Source organism: Chlorocebus sabaeus, chromosome 4 (genome assembly GCF_047675955.1).
Source record: "Chlorocebus sabaeus isolate Y175 chromosome 4, mChlSab1.0.hap1, whole genome shotgun sequence".
NCBI classification, from domain to species: domain Eukaryota; kingdom Metazoa; phylum Chordata; class Mammalia; order Primates; family Cercopithecidae; genus Chlorocebus; species Chlorocebus sabaeus.
The window spans coordinates 19,515,150-19,532,561 of NC_132907.1; the positions used below are offsets into that span (position 1 = coordinate 19,515,150).

General features: G+C 38.3%; 1 protein-coding gene and 2 long non-coding RNA genes across 5 annotated transcripts in view; 2 read left to right on the forward strand and 1 right to left on the reverse strand.

Annotated features, from left to right (window-relative positions):
- The window catches only part of LOC140711498 (uncharacterized), a 75,377-nt gene extending 62,615 nt beyond the window's left edge, over positions 1 to 12,762 (reverse strand). Inside the window, exon 1 of the long non-coding RNA XR_012092743.1 lies at positions 12,663 to 12,762. This is a non-coding gene — a long non-coding RNA (uncharacterized lncRNA). The remainder of the gene's footprint in view (positions 1 to 12,662) is intronic.
- Positions 1 to 17,212, forward strand: part of WDR41 (WD repeat domain 41) — a 46,985-nt gene extending 29,773 nt beyond the window's left edge. For all 3 annotated transcript variants that reach the window (XM_073014664.1, XM_073014663.1, XM_007976047.3), the window contains 5 exons: positions 8,528 to 8,712; positions 11,136 to 11,257; positions 12,085 to 12,173; positions 13,100 to 13,233; positions 16,168 to 17,212. In XM_073014664.1, the coding sequence (XP_072870765.1) occupies positions 8,528 to 8,712; positions 11,136 to 11,257; positions 12,085 to 12,173; positions 13,100 to 13,233; positions 16,168 to 16,320 (683 nt within the window). In that variant the 3' untranslated portion in view covers positions 16,321 to 17,212. The remainder of the gene's footprint in view (positions 1 to 8,527; positions 8,713 to 11,135; positions 11,258 to 12,084; positions 12,174 to 13,099; positions 13,234 to 16,167) is intronic.
- Positions 2 to 7,422, forward strand: LOC140711499 (uncharacterized). The gene is made up of 2 exons (XR_012092744.1): positions 2 to 1,030; positions 6,655 to 7,422. It is a non-coding gene; the product is annotated as an uncharacterized lncRNA (long non-coding RNA).
- Positions 17,213 to 17,412: the final 200 nt, after the last annotated feature.

Consider the following 17,412-nt stretch of genomic DNA (forward strand, 5'->3'; position numbering starts at 1 on the left):
CTCATTGTGTACATTTATTGTGTACAATTTTGTGCCTGTTAATACAACCTGCTCTGAACCATGAGCCTTGCTTTGTTCTGGGATTCTAGCGTAAGTCATTAAAATAATGCTTTAGATCAGTAGGGATTGTCATTCACTTTTACTCTGAAGTTTTAGGCAGTGGAGCTGAGCAAGTTCCCTAGATTGCTAGGTCTAAGATTTAGGGACAAGGAAAATAGAGTAAGGCAGAGAAAAGAAAATAGAGGAGAACATAATCTCAGGTGCTGCTTGGTAGCTGTGGGATGACTGTCACAGGCTGTTTCAGCATTTTTGGCAGGTGGTTCTGGCTAGTTCCTCTTTTGTAGAGGATTGGAAATACGCCCTTTTGTCTTGCCGTCCACACCATACAATATCACACAGCATATACACTTACACTAGAATGAGCAGGATTCAAGCCAGTTGTAATCCTGTTTGAAGACTCTCAAAGAATAACACCAAACTAAAGTAAAAGTCTGCAGAAAATGGGTCATGTCTTCCCTTCCTTATGGTGGGGGTTTTGACTTGCTGTACATCCTATTTGGCTTCCTAAATGATTTTAATGAGTATCTCCTGTGAGCTAAATCTGACATCAGATGGCAAGATCACAAACCACTGATCTTGACATTCAGTTCACTTGCAAATAAGTGACAGCTTATATCATCAGAACTGTGCTGGGTGATCTGTGATCTGTGAAGTCATGTGAGAGGACTCTTGGTGGCTTCAGTTTGAGAGTCTGGTGGAGCCTGCAGGACGCTCCAGTAAGGATGCTGGGAATATGATGTAGTGGGAGGACTAGACAGCACCTCAGCAACATATCTCCCTGAGGCCTGGCTTGGCTTTGTTATTTTATTTTATTTTATTTTTATTTTTATTTTTTATTTTTTATTTTATTTTATTTTATTTTATTTTATTTTATTTTATTTTATTTTATTTTTCAGACGGAGGCTCCCTGTGTTACCCAGGCTGGAGTTCAGTGGCGTGGTCTTGACTCACTGCAACCTTTGCCTCCCAGGTTCAAGCAATTCTTCTGTCTTAGCCTCCCAAGTAGCTGGGACTACAGGCGCATGCCACCACGCCTGGCTAATTTTTGTATTTTTGGTGGAGACAGGGTTTCACCATATTGGGCAGACTGGTCTCGAACTCCTGACCTCATGATCTGTCTGCCTCAGCCTCCCAAAGTGCTGGGACTACAGGCATGAGCCACCGAGCCCGGCCGGCTTTGTTTTTAAGCAGTATTTTGTGTAAGCGTGAGACAAAGGGGAGTGAGGGGCACAGAGAGTACCAAGCCTAGTCTCCATTTGTGTCTATTCAGTCATGTGTTCAGATACACCAGTAAGAATGTCCCTCCCAGCTCCAAAATCTTCCTCCCTAATAGCCATCTTACTATAAAACCCAGCTGCAGGTCTTTCTAAGGACTAGATTGTCTGTGGTGATAGAACAATGGTTGCTGGTGTCCCTTTAATGTTCTCTGGGGGCTCTTTTTCTCTAGCCGTGGATGGAGACATAGCACAAAAGGCAAGTTCTTACTTGGGAAGCCCTCTGAAGCCTCATTGGTGACACTGAGTCTTAAGTCTCAAGTTCCCAGGGCTGCTGAGAAAAGCCCAGCAGTATTTGGCCCATTACACTGGTCACACGTAGTTACTTTGTTTTAGCAGCGAAGCACTGGTACTATTGAGCCAGCATGGTTACTGAAATGAAGATGATGGGATGGTACTAGATAGCCTGAACCTCATGGCACTTCTTTTACCATGTGAGACACAGAGGAACTTACAGCAGTTTCTGAAAACTTTCTTCAAATATTCCTTTGCCACATCCGTAAGGGGAAAAAAGGGAAAACTAAAGAAAAAATTGTTAATGAAAGTTACAGAAAGCATCATATACTTTTTACTGCCTTTTTAAATGATCTTTTAAAAAAATTTCTTCTAAAAATAATGGGATACATGTGCAGAATGTGCAGGTTTGTTACATAGGTGTACTTGTGCCATGGTGGTTTGCTGCCCCTATCAACCTGTCCTCTCAGTTTCCTCCCCTTCCCCCCAAGAGGTGCTGGTGTGTGTTGTTCCCCTCTCCGTGTCCATATGTTCTCATTGTTCAATTTCCACTTAGAGTGAGAACATGTGGCATTTGATTTTCTGTTCCTGTGTTAGTTTGCTGAGGATGATGGCTTCCAGCTTCATGACCATGTGCCTGCAAAGGACATGATCTCATTCCTTTTTATGGCTGCATAGTATTCCATGGTGTGTATGTGCCACATTTTCTTTATCTAGTCTATCATTGATGGGCATTTGGGTTGGTTCCATATCTTTGCTGTTGTAAATAGTGCTGCAGTAAACATACATGTGCATGTGTCTTTGTAGTAGAATGATTTATAGTCCTTTGGGTATATACCCAGTAATGGGATTGCTGGGTCAAGTGGTATTTCTGGTTCTAGATCCTTGAGGAATCGCCATACTGTCTTCCATAATGGTTGAACTAATTTACACTCCCACCAACAGTGTAAAAGTGTTCTTCCTATTCTCCACAGCCTCGTCAACATCTGTGGTTTCCTGACTTTTTAATTAATTGCCATTCTGACTGGTGTGAGATGGTATCTTGTGATTTTGATTTGCATTTCTCTAATGATCAGTGATGTTGAGCTTTTTTTCATATGTTTGTTGGCCACATAAATGTCTTGAGAAGTGCCCGTTCATATCCTTTGCCCACTTTTTGATGGGGTTGTTTTTTTCTTGTAAATTTAAATTCCTTATAATTCTGGATATTAGCCTTTTGTTGGGTAGATTGCAAAAATTTTCTCCCATTTTGTAGATTGCCTTTTCACTCTGATGGTAGTTTCTTTTGCTGTGCAGAAGCTCTTTAGTTTAATTAGATCCCATTTGTCTGCTTTGGCTTTTGTTGCAATTGCTTTTGGCATCTTTGTCATGAAGTTTTTGCCCATGCCTATATTCTGAATGGTATTGCCTAGGTTTTCTTATAGGGTTTTTATGGTTTTAGGTCTTACGTTTAAGTCTGTAATTCATCTTGAGTTAATTTTTGTATAAGGTGTAAGGAAGGGGTCCAGTGTCTGTTTTCTGCATATGGCTAGCCAGTTTTCTTAGCACTATTTACTGAATAGGAGATCCTTTCCCAATTGCTTGTTTTTGTCAGGTTTATTGAAGATCAGATGACTGTAGATGTGTGGTGTTATTTCTGAGGTCTCTGTTCTGCTCCATTGGTCTATATGTCTGTTTTGGTACCAGTTCCATGCTGTTTTGGTTACTGTAGCCTTGTAGTATAGTTTGAAGTCAGGTAACGTGATGTCTCCAGCTTTGTTCTTTTTGCTTAGGATTGTCTTGGCTATACGGGGTCTTCTTTGATTCTATATGAAATTTAAAATAGTTTTTTCTAATTTAATGTCAGTGGTAGTTTGATGGGAATAGCATTGAATCTATAAATTACTTTAGGCAGTCTGGCCATTTTCACGATATTGATTCTTCTTATCTATGAGGATGGAATGTTTTTCCATTTATTTGTGTCCTCTCTTATTTTCTTGAGCAATGGTTTGTAGTTCTCTTTCACATCCCTTGTTAGCTGTATTCCTAGGTATTTTACTTTCTTTGTAGTGATTGTGAATGGGAGTTCATTCATGATTTGGCTCTCTGCTTGTCTATTGTTGGTATAAAGGAATTCTTGTGGTTTTTGCACATGGATTTTGTATCCTGAGACTTTGTTGAAGTTGGTTATCAGTTTAAGGAGTTTTTGGGCTGAGATAATGGGGTTTTCTAAATATACAATCATGTCATCTGCAAACAGAGACAATTTGACTTCCTCTCTTCCTATTTGAATACCCTATATTTCTTTCTCTTTCTTGATTGCCTTGGCCAGAACTTACAATGCTATGTTGAATAGGAGTGGTGAGAGAGGGCATCCTTGTCCTGTACCAGGTTTTAAAGGGAATGCTTCCAGCTTTTGCCCATTCATATGATATTGGCTGTGGGTTTCTTATAAATAGCTCTTATTATTTTGAGATACCTTCCATCAATACCTAGTTTATTGAGAATTTTTAATATGAAGGGATGTTAAATGTTATCAAAGGCCTTTTCTGCATCTATTGAGATAATCATGTGATTTTTGTCATTGGTTCTGTTTATGTGATGGATTATGTTTATTGATTTGCATATGTTGAACCATCCTTGCAACCCAGGGATGAAGCCTACTTGATTGTGGTGGGTAAGTTTTTTGATGTGCTGCTGGATTTGGTTCGCCAGTATTTTATTGAGAATTTTTGCATCGATGTTCGTCAGCGATATTGGCCTGAAGTTTTCTTTTTTTGTTGTGTCTCTTCCCAGTTTTGGTATTAGGATGATGCTGGCTTCCTAAAATGAATTAGGAAGTCCCTCCTTTTCAGTTGTTTGGAATAGTTTCGCAAGGAATGGTACCAGCTCCTCTTTGTACCTCTGGTAGAATTCAACTGTGAATCCGTCTGGTCCTGGACTTTTTTTGGTTGGTAGACTATTAATTACTGCCTCAATTTCAGAACTTGTTATTGGTCTATTCAGGGATTTGACTTCTTCTGGTTCAGTCTTGGGAGGGTGTATGTGTCCAGGAATTTATTCATTTCTTCTAGATTTTCTAGTTTATTTGTATAGAGGTGCTTATAGTATTATCTGACGGTAGTTTATATTTCTGTGGGGTCAGTGGTGATATCCCCTTTATCAATATTTTTTATTGTGTCTATTTGATTCTTCTCTCCTTTCATCTTTGTAAGTCTAGCTAGTGGTCAATTTTGTTAATTTTTTCAGGAAAAAAAACAGCTCCTGTATTCATTGATTTTTTTTTTTTTTTTTTTTTGGATTGTTTTTCATGTCTCTATCTCCTTCAATTCTTCTCTGATCTTAGTTATTTCTTGTCTTCTTCTAGCTTTTGGATTTTTTACTTTTAAAGTACTTTTTACTTTATAAACTCTATGACTTTAAAATTATACTACAGATAATGAATAAGCCAAAAGTATATTTAGGAATCAAACATGACCAAGTAGTCTGTTAAAATTTGAAAATGATTTGCTGACAATCTCATCTTGCAGTACATAGGCATGTTAGCTGTGATGTGGATGTCAGTGATCCTGAAATGTTTATGTTGTACGATTCCCTGCTTCACTTGCAGCTCTGCTCCTTTCTCCTCACTCACTACCAATGAAAGATATGGCTAGTTGCTTGGGATTGTACATCACAGGGCAAGTCTATTTTCAGAGGGGTGGCCCCAGGGCAACCTTAAAATTGTATGACAGAACACCAACAAGTGTGGATAATGAGTACCAGAATTGCTAAAAAGATTGGAATGCCCCAGGCAGAAGGTTTTCTAAGACAGACCAAAAATAACTGCTAATCTCTCTAGGCAGAAGGCTCTGGGTGCTCCTTTATTTTATTCCTTGTCTTGTATCATGTTGCCAGCATGCTTTGGTAATCATGAAGTGTTAGTACTTGTGAGGGATGGATAGACAGATAACAGGTGAGATTTTCATACTAAGTGGCTTTTGATACAGGATGAAAATCCATCTACTAATAATGTATCATTGAGGTTGTTTGTCATGAAACATTTTGAATGACCTATTTGGGAATTAGTTTACCATGTGTAAACTGCTTAAAAATATGTGCTGATTGGCCAGGCATGGTGACTCACGCCTGTAATCCCAGCACTTTGGGAGCCTGAGGTGATTGGATCACTTGAGGTCAGAAGTTCGAGACCAGCCTGGCCAACATGGTGAAACCTGTCTCTACTAAGAATACAACAATTAGCCAGGTTTGGTGTCACATGCCACATAGGAGGCTGAGACAGGAATCGCTTGAACTTGGGAGGTGGAGGTTACAGGGAGCCAAGATTGTGTTACTGCACTCCAGCCTGGGCGACAGAGTGAGACTCCATCTCGGCGGGGTGGGGGGGGTGGGAAATGCTGACTCAGCTGAATGACAGTATTTTATTTTTAGGGAAAATTCCAACTGGTCGTTAATATTTTGTTTCTACTGCATGGAGGAATCACAGACACTTGGAGGATTAAGTCAGAGCAGGCAGCTGCATGGTCTCAGTAGGTTAATTCTGTGTTATGAGTACAGATGCAGAGTGACAGTCAGGGGGAATCTTCCCTCCTTAGCATCTCTGGTTCTTTTGTAGTTTGAATGAAATTGGAAAAAGGAGGGAAAGGAGTGGGAAAGAAGGTCCTGGGAAGATTAGGACTGCCTTAACTTTCCCACTACTAAAACTAGAAGCCCGTTTTGCTCCACAGATGAGAAGTGATTTCTCCACAGAGTAAGTTCTATAGAGTCTGTTAATAAACTATAGAAATTAGATATTAATAATCTACCTATTATGGCCTTGGAGCCAAGACATAATGTTTACATGTAGGGTTGCTGGTAATTCTGTATCTCTTAAGAGATTGTTCGTGTGGTCATTAGAGATTTCTGTCTTGCTGGTTTATTTGATAAATGAAATAATTAAATCATAATTACTCATCTATGTATTCCTAAATTAACAAGTAATAGGATGTTTTAATACAGTTAATGTGGAATAATACCAGGGGCTCAAAATACTACCAGGGGCGCAAAGATAACATTTGATGTCTTTTTTAAATGGCTACATGTTTATTATTCAATTTAATTTTTACAGTCATCTCATTTAATGCATGAGGAATCCAAGATAAAGGTTAAACTTCTTCCTAAAGACCACCTGGCTAGCAACAGGCAGAGCCAAAATCAGAACGTGGATTTCTAGACTAAGTGCATTATACTCTTCTGTCTTACCCTAAATATGTAATAATTTAAATAAATTACATTTATTTGAAATAAGTCTAGCAGTTGTACATTTTCTATTAAATATATTGTGTGTAAAGTATATAATATGTAAAATGGAAAAAATCCACTTTTAAAGGTTTTAAAAACTGGTACAAGTTATACGTAATCATAGTAGAAAAATATGAAAATAGTGAAAAATATTAAAAATATAAGTTAAAATCTTTCCACTATCCAGATTAAACACCAGTCCACATCTTTCTAGGTGATTTTCTGGGCATATATATGTGTGTACATGTGTGTTCATATGGTTTACTGTTTTGTAACAATATGTCATAAGTGTATTTCCATATCTAAGCTTATATTGATAAGCATACTTTTGTAACTTAATTTTTAATAACAGCATTGCTATTTCATTTTGTTGATGTCTTATTTATTCAATTCTCAATTCGATGTGTAGTTATCTTCAGATTTTTAAGATTGTGTATTTGTACATATGTGTATGTAACAACCTTGTACATTTATGTATTTCCTTCAGGATAAATTCCTAGAAGTGGAATTGTTGGATCAAGAGATTTACATTTTTTAGGTTTTGATACATATTAGCAAATTAATCTTTGAAAAAAAAAAAAGCCAATGTATTAGGCAGTACATGAATGTGCTGATTTCTTACGCTTTTGCCAGTACTGTATTGGGTATTTTCCTGTTTTATAATATTTCCTGATTCATAAGTAAATAAATGATATCTCTCTTTTTTTTATTTCTTTGATTATTAAAGGAGTTGAACATCTTTTCACATGTTTAATGACCATTTGTATTTGTTTTGCCTTTTCAGGTCCTTTTCCCATTTTTTTCCTGCTGTATTTATCTTCTTAATAATTTCCAAGAACTGCTTATGTGTCAAGTATAATAAACCTGTTTTGTCATCCAGGTTGCAATTTTTTCCCAGCTTTTTGTCATTTAAGTGTATTTGTGTGTGTGTGTGGTTTTTTTTTTTTTTTAAACTGAGTCTCGCTCTATTGCCCAGGCTGGAGTGCAGTGGTGCGATCTTGGTTCACTGCAACCTCCGCCTCCCAGGTTCAAGCAGTTCTCCTGTCTCAGCCTCCCGAGTAGCTGGGACTAAGGCGCACACCATCATGCCCAGCTAATTTTTGCATTTTTAGTAGAGATGGGGTTTCACCATATTGGCCGGGCTGGTCTCGAACTCCTGACCTCAGGTGATCCACCTGCCTCGTCCTCCCAAAGTGCTGGGATTACAGGCGTGAGCCACTGTGCCTGGTCTTTGTTTTTGTTTTGCCAAGCAGCTATTTACTAGGATCTCTTCCCCTGACACCCCACTCTGCTTCCATGAGAGCCCTTTACCACTCCACACTCATAAAAGTATTCACTTTTATTTTCTTCCATCCTTTAAGTAACTTTCATGTTTTAATCTATTTGAAACTTATTTTGGTGGATGATCCAAGATGACTTTCTTTTACTTTCATTCCCCTTAAATGTAACCAGATATTCCAGCATGAGGTATTTCTTTACTGAAATGAAATGCAATCATTGTTACATACTAAATTACTAAGATAATTTGAGTCTATTTCTGGCCTTCTTATTCTTATATTAATCTTTCTGTTGGCTTGCCTAGGTACCTCACTGTTCTAATTACTGTGGTTTTATAGGGCATTACTACTAGACATTCCATTCAGTTTTACCTTTACCTAGATAAAATGATCAATAATGAGGCCTATGTGACCTTTGCCTAGATTTGAGTTTTGTCACCGGCTCCCACATCGGAGAGCTGATCATCTGGGATGCGCTGGACTGGACCATGCAGGCCTATGAACGCAACTTCTGGGACCCAGCTCCACAACTGGACACCCAACAAGAAATAAAACTCTGTCAAAAATCAAATGACATTTCCATTCACCATTTCACATGTGATGAGGAGGTAAAAAATCTCTACACTATAAACTTGCCTTTTACATAAACCCAATTTCTGATTTTAACAATTTAATCCCATGTTGGACATAAAAAGGGTATCCTCATGGTTTCAGGTTGTGCTTTAAAATGGTCTGATTTTTTTCTAAAATTGTATGATTTGTGTTAAAAAAAGCATTTTAATCTTTGCTTCTAATCTCGAGGCAAGGAAATGATTAAATGGACACAGATTTTAAAACTCTGTTGAAATTTTGGGTTGGATTAAATAATCCCATTGGATTTGAGGTTAACGCTTAAAATTGTTTTAATCTGGTGCATTTAGTGAGGCAAAGGAAATTTAAAATTTTAGGAATGTTTCTCTTAGTCTGCTGGCATCTTGGGGCAAGATAAATTGAGTGAGAATTGTTGATTTCCATCCCATAGGGCTTGGGAGTGATGCTCTTGAAGCACTTGAGATCTGTTTTGCTGTAACAGATTAGTACCAGTGGACTACTGAATCTTATCTCTGATCTAAAAAACAAATCTCTTTGCATCAGGGGCTCAGAAAATGTGTTTAAAGGGCAATTAACTTTTCTAAATGTAATTACAAGAAATGTTTATGAGTTGTACCCTTCGAGGAGGAGGAGTTGGGGAGGCTTTTCTCTATTTTGTGACTTTCTATACTGTTTAGATTTTCTAACAGCATGCCTGTTATTTTTATTAAAAATTTCAGTAGTAGTGTTCTGTGGCAGGGGGAGAATATGATCCATTTTTCTTTGTACCACTCTTTAAAAACAATACAAGAGATTAGGATAGGAACAGGACTTAAAAATACTAATATATTCAAAGATTGTTTTTTTGTATCCCAACTTTATTTTGAAAAAAGTTAAATATACATGGTAAAAACAGTATGGTCTCAGGAAAGATGGAGACTAGATCACTTAGAGTTGTAGCCCTACAAATTATATATTTTAAGTGTTACATGTTTTTTTCTCACTTTTGTAAAAATTAATATTTAAAAGTTTTTTGTTTTGTATTTCTTTTAATCTTAAATTTTTTGATTGGTGTTTATTTTCTACTATATATGCTGGATAAAGCATTGTATAGTTTTCCCTAATTTTTCTTTGTTGTGAGTTCTTTCCTTTTGTAAAGGACCATTAGTTATTGATAGCAGGGATAGTGTCTCCTTTGAGTAAATGCTGCCTCCAAAGCTCATGAATTCTCTAATTGTGTTTTTAATTTTCTTCCTGACCTTGGATAAATTACTTAAACTGTGCCCAGATTTCCTGGTCTGTAGAATAAGTTTCAGGGGATGTTGGCATTGAATACAATCCATAGGGCTTTCCATTTTAGCACATTGGCTAGCACTGTTCATTAATGCACCTGCATTGGGCATCAGCTGCATTGCTGATTGTGGAGTACTAATCCTGAGAGTCAAGGGGATCATTCCAGATTTAAGATTCCAGCAAGCTTTGGTTCAGTCACTATAGGTCTGAGTTGAGTTTGTAGTCTTGGAGGCTGTGTGAGAAAGGATGGAGGGCCCAGAATCTCTGGTCAAAACAAGAAGGCAATATGTAGGGATATTTGAAAGGTCTACCTCATGGGGATATCTATGGCTTAAGAATGAATGATTGTAGGACAAGTGCTTGCAAAAATTTCAAAGGCTACTACTGCATGTGAGTCTGTCATGCGAGGAACGAGCAAGGCACTGAGGGACTGGAGTAACACGACCTTGATTCTAATATTGACTCCATGTCTCATTTCTTGTGTGACTTTAATCTCTTTAATTTTAACTTCCTTATCTGGAAAATGGCAATGATGCTTGCCTTTCTTAACAATATGTGAGGCTGAAGTGAGATAAGTATTGGTGGAAATACTTTCAAAAGATTAAAGTTGTTTTAGTAAAAAGGTATTTTCTTCTAATAGTACATTTGGAAAAATGTTTTCGTGAAACCTTCAGAGGATTGCATGACGATAATGCCACTGTAGCCATGCTTTTTCATATCACTCGTAGGTCTCCTGATTGCCGAAGATGTGGAATGCAAGTAATTTTGCTTGCATTTTTCAGGCAGAAGCAGCTAGGTAATTTTCCCAAGGATATAGTGTTATTTAAATGAAAACTCAGATTATCCCTCAACAGCTTCCACTGCAGAGCCAGGCTGCCAGCCATAGCTTTTCTTTAGATCTATTTCAGTGAGGAAGAAAGTGGCGCAAAGGGATATACTATGCAGACCTTTCTCTCCATTAGTGGTTGTGTCCTACCTTCTAAATGCTTGGAGCTTTCCTTAGTGCTTTGACATTTTGGGGTTTGAGAGATTGGTACTGTAATTTGGGCTAAAGGCTAGGAATGGGGAAGGTAACAGTGGCTTTCTGATGTCACATGAGGGCTGGAAATCCATTACAGTAGGAAGGGTGAGTGCTAGTTTTACGCCCATTTCTGAACTTCTCCCCTAGAATGTATTTGCTGCAGTTGGAAGGGGTTTATACGTGTATAACCTTCAAATGAAGCGTGTGATTGCCTGCCAGAAAACTGCACATGACTCCAGTGTCCTGCACATTGCCAAACTTCCAAACAGGTACAAGTTCCCATCTGTTCTGCAGTAGATGAAAGCAAGTCACGGTTCCCAGGGCTACCATTGTAATTTCTCAAGTGGCCAAGTTACCTGGCTTCATGGCTTGACCTGCTGTGTTCTTTTGGAAATGCAGAATGCCTGAGGGCTGTCTCAGGCATTTAAATTAAATTTAAATTCTGTAAATTACAGAATTTACAAGAAGAAAGGTTCAAATGAATTACATCGAATTTCATTGTAAGAAGAGATGATTTAAAATTTGGTATTTAACAACGAAAATGACTTTGGGGCCACTTACAGTGTACCAATTTTTATGTTTCTCATAAACCTACCTTCTTTTTGTTTGTTTATGGCCAGAATCAAATGGCTGCTAGTCTCCTTGTTATATGAGGCTACTAAGAGAGTGGTTTCCTCTCAGGGTAGATTTGCTGCTGAGCTTCTAGGGACGAACATATGGACAGGGAATGTCGTTATTTTCTATGCAGGATATTTTTGGAGTGAGAGGCACCCAGAGAAGAGAGTAGCAAGAGGAGGGAAGGGGGCTGCTTAGGACATTGTGAAGTACAATTCACAGTTTCCCCAAGTGCATTTTTTTTAATGAAGAGGATAAATATATAGCATTTGAGCTAATGTAATGTATATATAGCATGTGGCTTTCCTAAAAGGTGCTTTTAGTTTGTGTTGTAACGTCATGTTAAATTGTGATTTTTATCAGTTCCTGCTAAGAGCTGAATAAAAGCAGTTGAGGGCTCCACTGATTTCTTTCACTGCAAATTTAGCATTGGTCCTCAGTGGTGTGCTCTCTTTGTGTTACTGATTTTCTGTTCTGACAGGCAGTTAATCTCATGCTCAGAAGATGGCAGTGTACGCATTTGGGAGTTAAGAGAAAAACAGCAGCTTGCAGCTGAGCCTGTCCCAACAGGTGTGTCTTCTCTCAGAAAGGTAGTCTTTTTCTCTGTCCTTTCTTCTCACGTGAAAGGCAGGAGAAGGGCGATTATGTGAAACCACTAAAATAGTAGAGAAATGCTCCCAATAGGCATCAGGTGTTTGTAGAAAGCATCTGGTAATTGAGATCTAGGATTTACAGCTTAATGCTGCCCTAATGTAGAACTGCCACTTCATTTCAAGTAAGATAGAGACTTTATTGAGGGAAAATTTACTTTCTGGTCATCTGAATGACCAAATGGCCTAATGAAGTATTCATTTATATTGTCTTTAATTCTGACTGATACACAGAATTTGTACTGTCAGATGTCAAACTAAAGTGTTCTTTACCGTTGATGTTGAACTCAATTTATGGAAAAATACATTTTTCCTTGTGTGCTTACATCATAATTGCATGAGCTCTTGACTTCCAGGTGTTTAATTTGAAAAACAAAACTCTGAAGGGTTGAATAAATTAGTTACCAACCTTTGCACAAGAAATCAGATGCTGGTACCTAGTTGCTTCTGGTTCTTTTGAGTTCCTGAAGTCCTGGGGTGTTGCTTTTGCACATACACATACAGATTTTCCCCCGTGCCTTGTTTGTTGATCTGAGTTTTGCCCTTTTTTTCCCTTGACAGTTAGACACTGCCATTCAAGCTTTGTTTCTGTCCTGTTTTATTCCAAGTGTCTTTTTGTTAATATACCTTCACCAGTGGGTGACTAGGGGCAATAAAAAGAGATGAAGAACAGACCTGGTTAGCTAAGAAAGATGAGATAACATTCCAAAAACTCAGTACTGTCCACTTAGCCCTTGACTAAAATAAGTCTGGAACCTCTTCACATTTAAATTTTCTGTTTTTCTGATCTCATGTTATTATTGTATGTATAGAGCACAGTCATTTTGGAAATGATTCTTTTTCTAGGTTTTTTTAACATGTGGGGATTTGGAAGAGTCAACAAACAAGCCAGCCAACCTGTTAAAAAGCAGCAAGAAAACACTACTTCATGTTCACTGGAGCTTATTGGAGATTTGATTGGACACTCGTCATCTGTGGAGGTATTGCTTTTCAGGCATAGAATGTCCAGGCAACTCTTGCTTTTCCTTTTCATTGCTCTTTTCATTCAGTCGGTCTCATAAAGGCATATACTTTTTCGTAGATCTGAATATAGAATGGGATAGGCTATAGTATGTGCAGTTAGGATTTCCCTTTCCGGAGATATGATTTGAGGAAACAAGGAATGCATTGCTTTTAAGAATGGGCTTAATCACCATTTTTTATGAGCTGGAGATAGCTGACCATAAGGGCAGTGTGAATAATGCTGACTATAACACAACAGTCAACAGAGAATGCATGAAGGGTTGTGGTTATGTGTATACAGTTAAAGCCTTAACAGAATCGAATTCCAGGGGTCTTTATCAAATTTATGAACAGAGTCCTGTTTTCACTTGCCTTTGAAGGATAATAGTTTGTTATCTTTAATGAAACCCTATGCCTTGATTTTCATTGTGCAAATATGAAAATTTTAGTTGAAAATTATGAAATGCATAAGCTTCTAATATATAGAAATCCAAATACATTAATATTTGCTGCAGGCATCATTGCCTACAGTGAAGGAATAAGATCAGTTGAGGTAACAGATTAGTTGTGAGAACTAATAACAGTGTAATGATAACAGCGTAATCAGAGCCCTAAGGAATTTCTTAAATTGTTCTTCCTTGTTTCATAGCCAAAGAAGAACAAACTTCTTTTCATTTGAAAGGGCATTCATGCTTAGGAGGAACAGCAGCAGCATGCTTGTTAGTGAGCATTTCCTGTATTACAGGCACTGCTAAACACTGGCTGCTGGAGTTGACAGAGAGAGATGGATACAGTCCTTGCCCTCATGGATCTTACTCTTGAGTGGAGAGAAGGGGTATAGACCCTAGGCTGCATATGATGGACCCAAGTAAGCAGCAGTGACTCAGAAGAAACATTTCTTGCTGAATCTTGTAAATGGTTAGAGGATATGGGACTTGATACTTTAAGTTTAGTAGGATGAGTATATAGCCTTGTCACCATAAGCTCCTTGACGTTGGGTACAGTGTCATAGTTATCTTTGCTTTCCTCTAACGAGTAGCTCAGTTTTTAACTTTGTTTCAGGTTGGGTGGCAAGCGTGGACTGTGGTAGACAGAAGGGCAAAGACAGCATATATGTGGTGGCAAAGAGCACCTTGGCTAGGCTGGAGTGCTGGCTTCCTGTGAACAGACACTAGTAGGAGATAAAGCTTATGCCTGGGAATGTGGTTTGGGGTCAGATTATGAATGTCATTGAGGCTGAGTTTGGACTTTATATTTTTAAATAGTAGGAACTCATAAAAAAGGCTTTTAGATGGTGGAGAAAACCCCATGTATTCAAATGTGTTTGAATGTGGCACATTTCTCATTATATAAGACAGTGTCAGCTTCTTAGGAATTTTCCTGGGTGAAAGTGTTGAGACCTGAACATTTTTAAAAAGCATCTCTGGCTTTGCTGATAAAACCTAGACTATCTCTGCAGTGTCACCTGAATTTCCTCATTTCTTTTTTTGAGACAGTATCTCTCTCTCTTGCCCAGGCTGGAGTGCAGTGGCATGATCTTGGCTCACCGCACCCGCCACCTCCCAGGTTTAAGCGATTCTCCTGCCTCAGGCTCCCGAGTAGCTGGGATTACAGGTGCCTGCCACCACACCCAGCTAATTTTTGTATTTTTAGTAGAGATGGGGTGTCGCCATGTTGGCCGGGCTGGTCCTCATTTCTTTTATATTTTCATCCTTGCTCTCTCTACTGGCTCAACCCCTCCACCTGTATGTTGAATTTTGTGTTTTCCAGTTTCCCAAGGAATTCTGCTTCCATATTTCCTCCCTTCACTCCTGCATTCTCAGCTGAGTCTTCTCCTGTGGTCTTCAGAAATGTATAAGTCATTTTAGAGAAAACTCTTGTTCTCTTTTTTCCGAGAGGGAGTTTTGCTCTTGTTGCCCAGGCTGGAGTGCAATGGCGTGATCTCCGCTCACTGCAACCTTCGCCTCCTGGGTTCAAGCGATTCTCCTTCCTTGGCCTCCCGAGTAGCTGAGATTACCGATGGCCAGCTAATTTTTAGTATAGACAGGGTTTCACCATGTTTGGCCAGGCTGGTCTCGTGAACTCCTGACCTAGGCAGTCCACCCACCTTGGCCTCCCGAAGTGCTGAGATTACAGGCGTGAGCCACCACACCTGGCCCTGTTTCTCTTTTATTTCACCCTTTCCTTCGAGGACCTCATCCTTTTCATTGGTTCACTTCTCTCTGATACAACTCTTCACCCCATAGTATTCGTGTTGCCTTTTGTCTACACTGTTTTCCTATTCTTAGCTTCCAGCCTATTCCTTCACTGGACAAGCCCCTTCCCCTTACTTGGGGCATTTTCTCACTTTGAAGCTTTTTCTGAATTTCTGTGGCATGTCAGAGTCTGTACTGCATTATTTAGTGCCTGATTACATAATCTTTCATTGGTACCTTTATTGTTTCAATTATGATTTGCTTTTCAGAATCTTCTTGAGGGAGGAACCATAAACCTAGTTCTGACATTCAATACCTATGGATTGAGTATATCTACTTTTATAGAGAGAGCTGAAGCCAGTGATTATCTTGGGAAATTTAGAATTCAGACATTTTATCCATAGCCATTATACATAAGTAATGGTTAAGTAAAACCAATACTTGAAAAATCAGATTATGAAAACATCTGGAAGAACTATGGGAATTCATGTACTTTACGAAAATAGCTATTCTGTAGTTGAACAGTATTAACAAAATTCTGATTAAAATATTAGATATTATTTGTATGTGACTGTTACCAATACTGAAAAATGAAGTTCTACACGCAGATCCAAAGGAGTCTTAAGGCATGTATCTCACACGCACATATGTTAATGTGGTATTAGCCACTTCTCTGCTTTTCAGGGTCACTATAATCAGTTTTAATTTTCTTTACAGATGTTTCTATACTTTGAAGATCACGGACTAGTGACATGCTCTGCTGATCATCTCATTATTTTGTGGAAAAATGGAGAGCGAGAATCTGGATTGCGCAGTTTAAGATTGTTTCAAAAATTAGAGGAGAATGGTGACTTATACCTTGCTGTCTAGTTTAAGGAATTAAAAATACACATGCATGAACCTTGAACATCAAATATCGGGTACTACTTTGAAAACCATTAATATATTGATCACTTAAATTGGTAATTTTTTTTGTCAGCCCATAAAATTCTACATATTTAAAGTTTTTGTGGACCTACCAACCAGGAACATGTTGCTTCTCAGGTCCTAGTATATCCTCCAAAGAATATACCACAAGTTTTCCATTTGACTTTCAGCTGCTGTTGAAGTGGTGAGTGCTGTGTTTTGAGCTTATTTTGAACCTAGACCCTTGTGAAAGGTACAAATAGAGGTAATAGTTAAGTTATGGCATTTATTAGAAGTTTTATTATTTGGCTTCCTTTAGAATTATTGTGAAGTTTAAAAATAGCCTTTCTCCTGCAAATTGTCCGGGTCTTATAGTAACTGTTAGTGTTCTATATAGCACAAACTTGAATTTCTCAGCCAAAAAAATGAACATATGTACTGTTAATGTATGGCAAGTTTTTTTGGGGGTATCAATTTGTTTAGATAATTTAAAAATGTTTTTTAGTTCTAGCTACTAAAACCTATATGAACTCAAATGGATAGGAATCTTATGAGGGTGTATTTTTCCCAGTGCAAAGTGGCTTGAACAGCCATGGGCTAAATTGGTACTAGAACAACAGCTGCCCCTCATGTACACCAAGGATGAGCTCTAGATCATTTGGGAGGCACAATGTTTCCAGAGTCAGACTGCAGCTGAGCGCAACTGCCCCATCTGACCACTGACTCAAATACAAATTGCTTGAGACAGACTTCATTTATGTAGTTCTTTGCAGTGCCCATTGAGACACTATAACCAGCCTTGTAACAGTATGTTTTCTCCTTTTGGTGCTAAAAAATAAAAAAATGAGAACGTAAAGTAGTCCACACATTAAAGACTGAAATTCTTAAACTACTGATTAAGAAAGGGCAACGTGACTGATGTTAGCAGACTGACTCTTCTTACGGAAAACTTTCTACAGATTTATGTGTTCATTATACAAATAACCCTAAAGGGAATCTTCAGAGTTCTTTTTACTAGTTTTAGCTTTGACAGTTGCTTCCACAACTACCTACAGT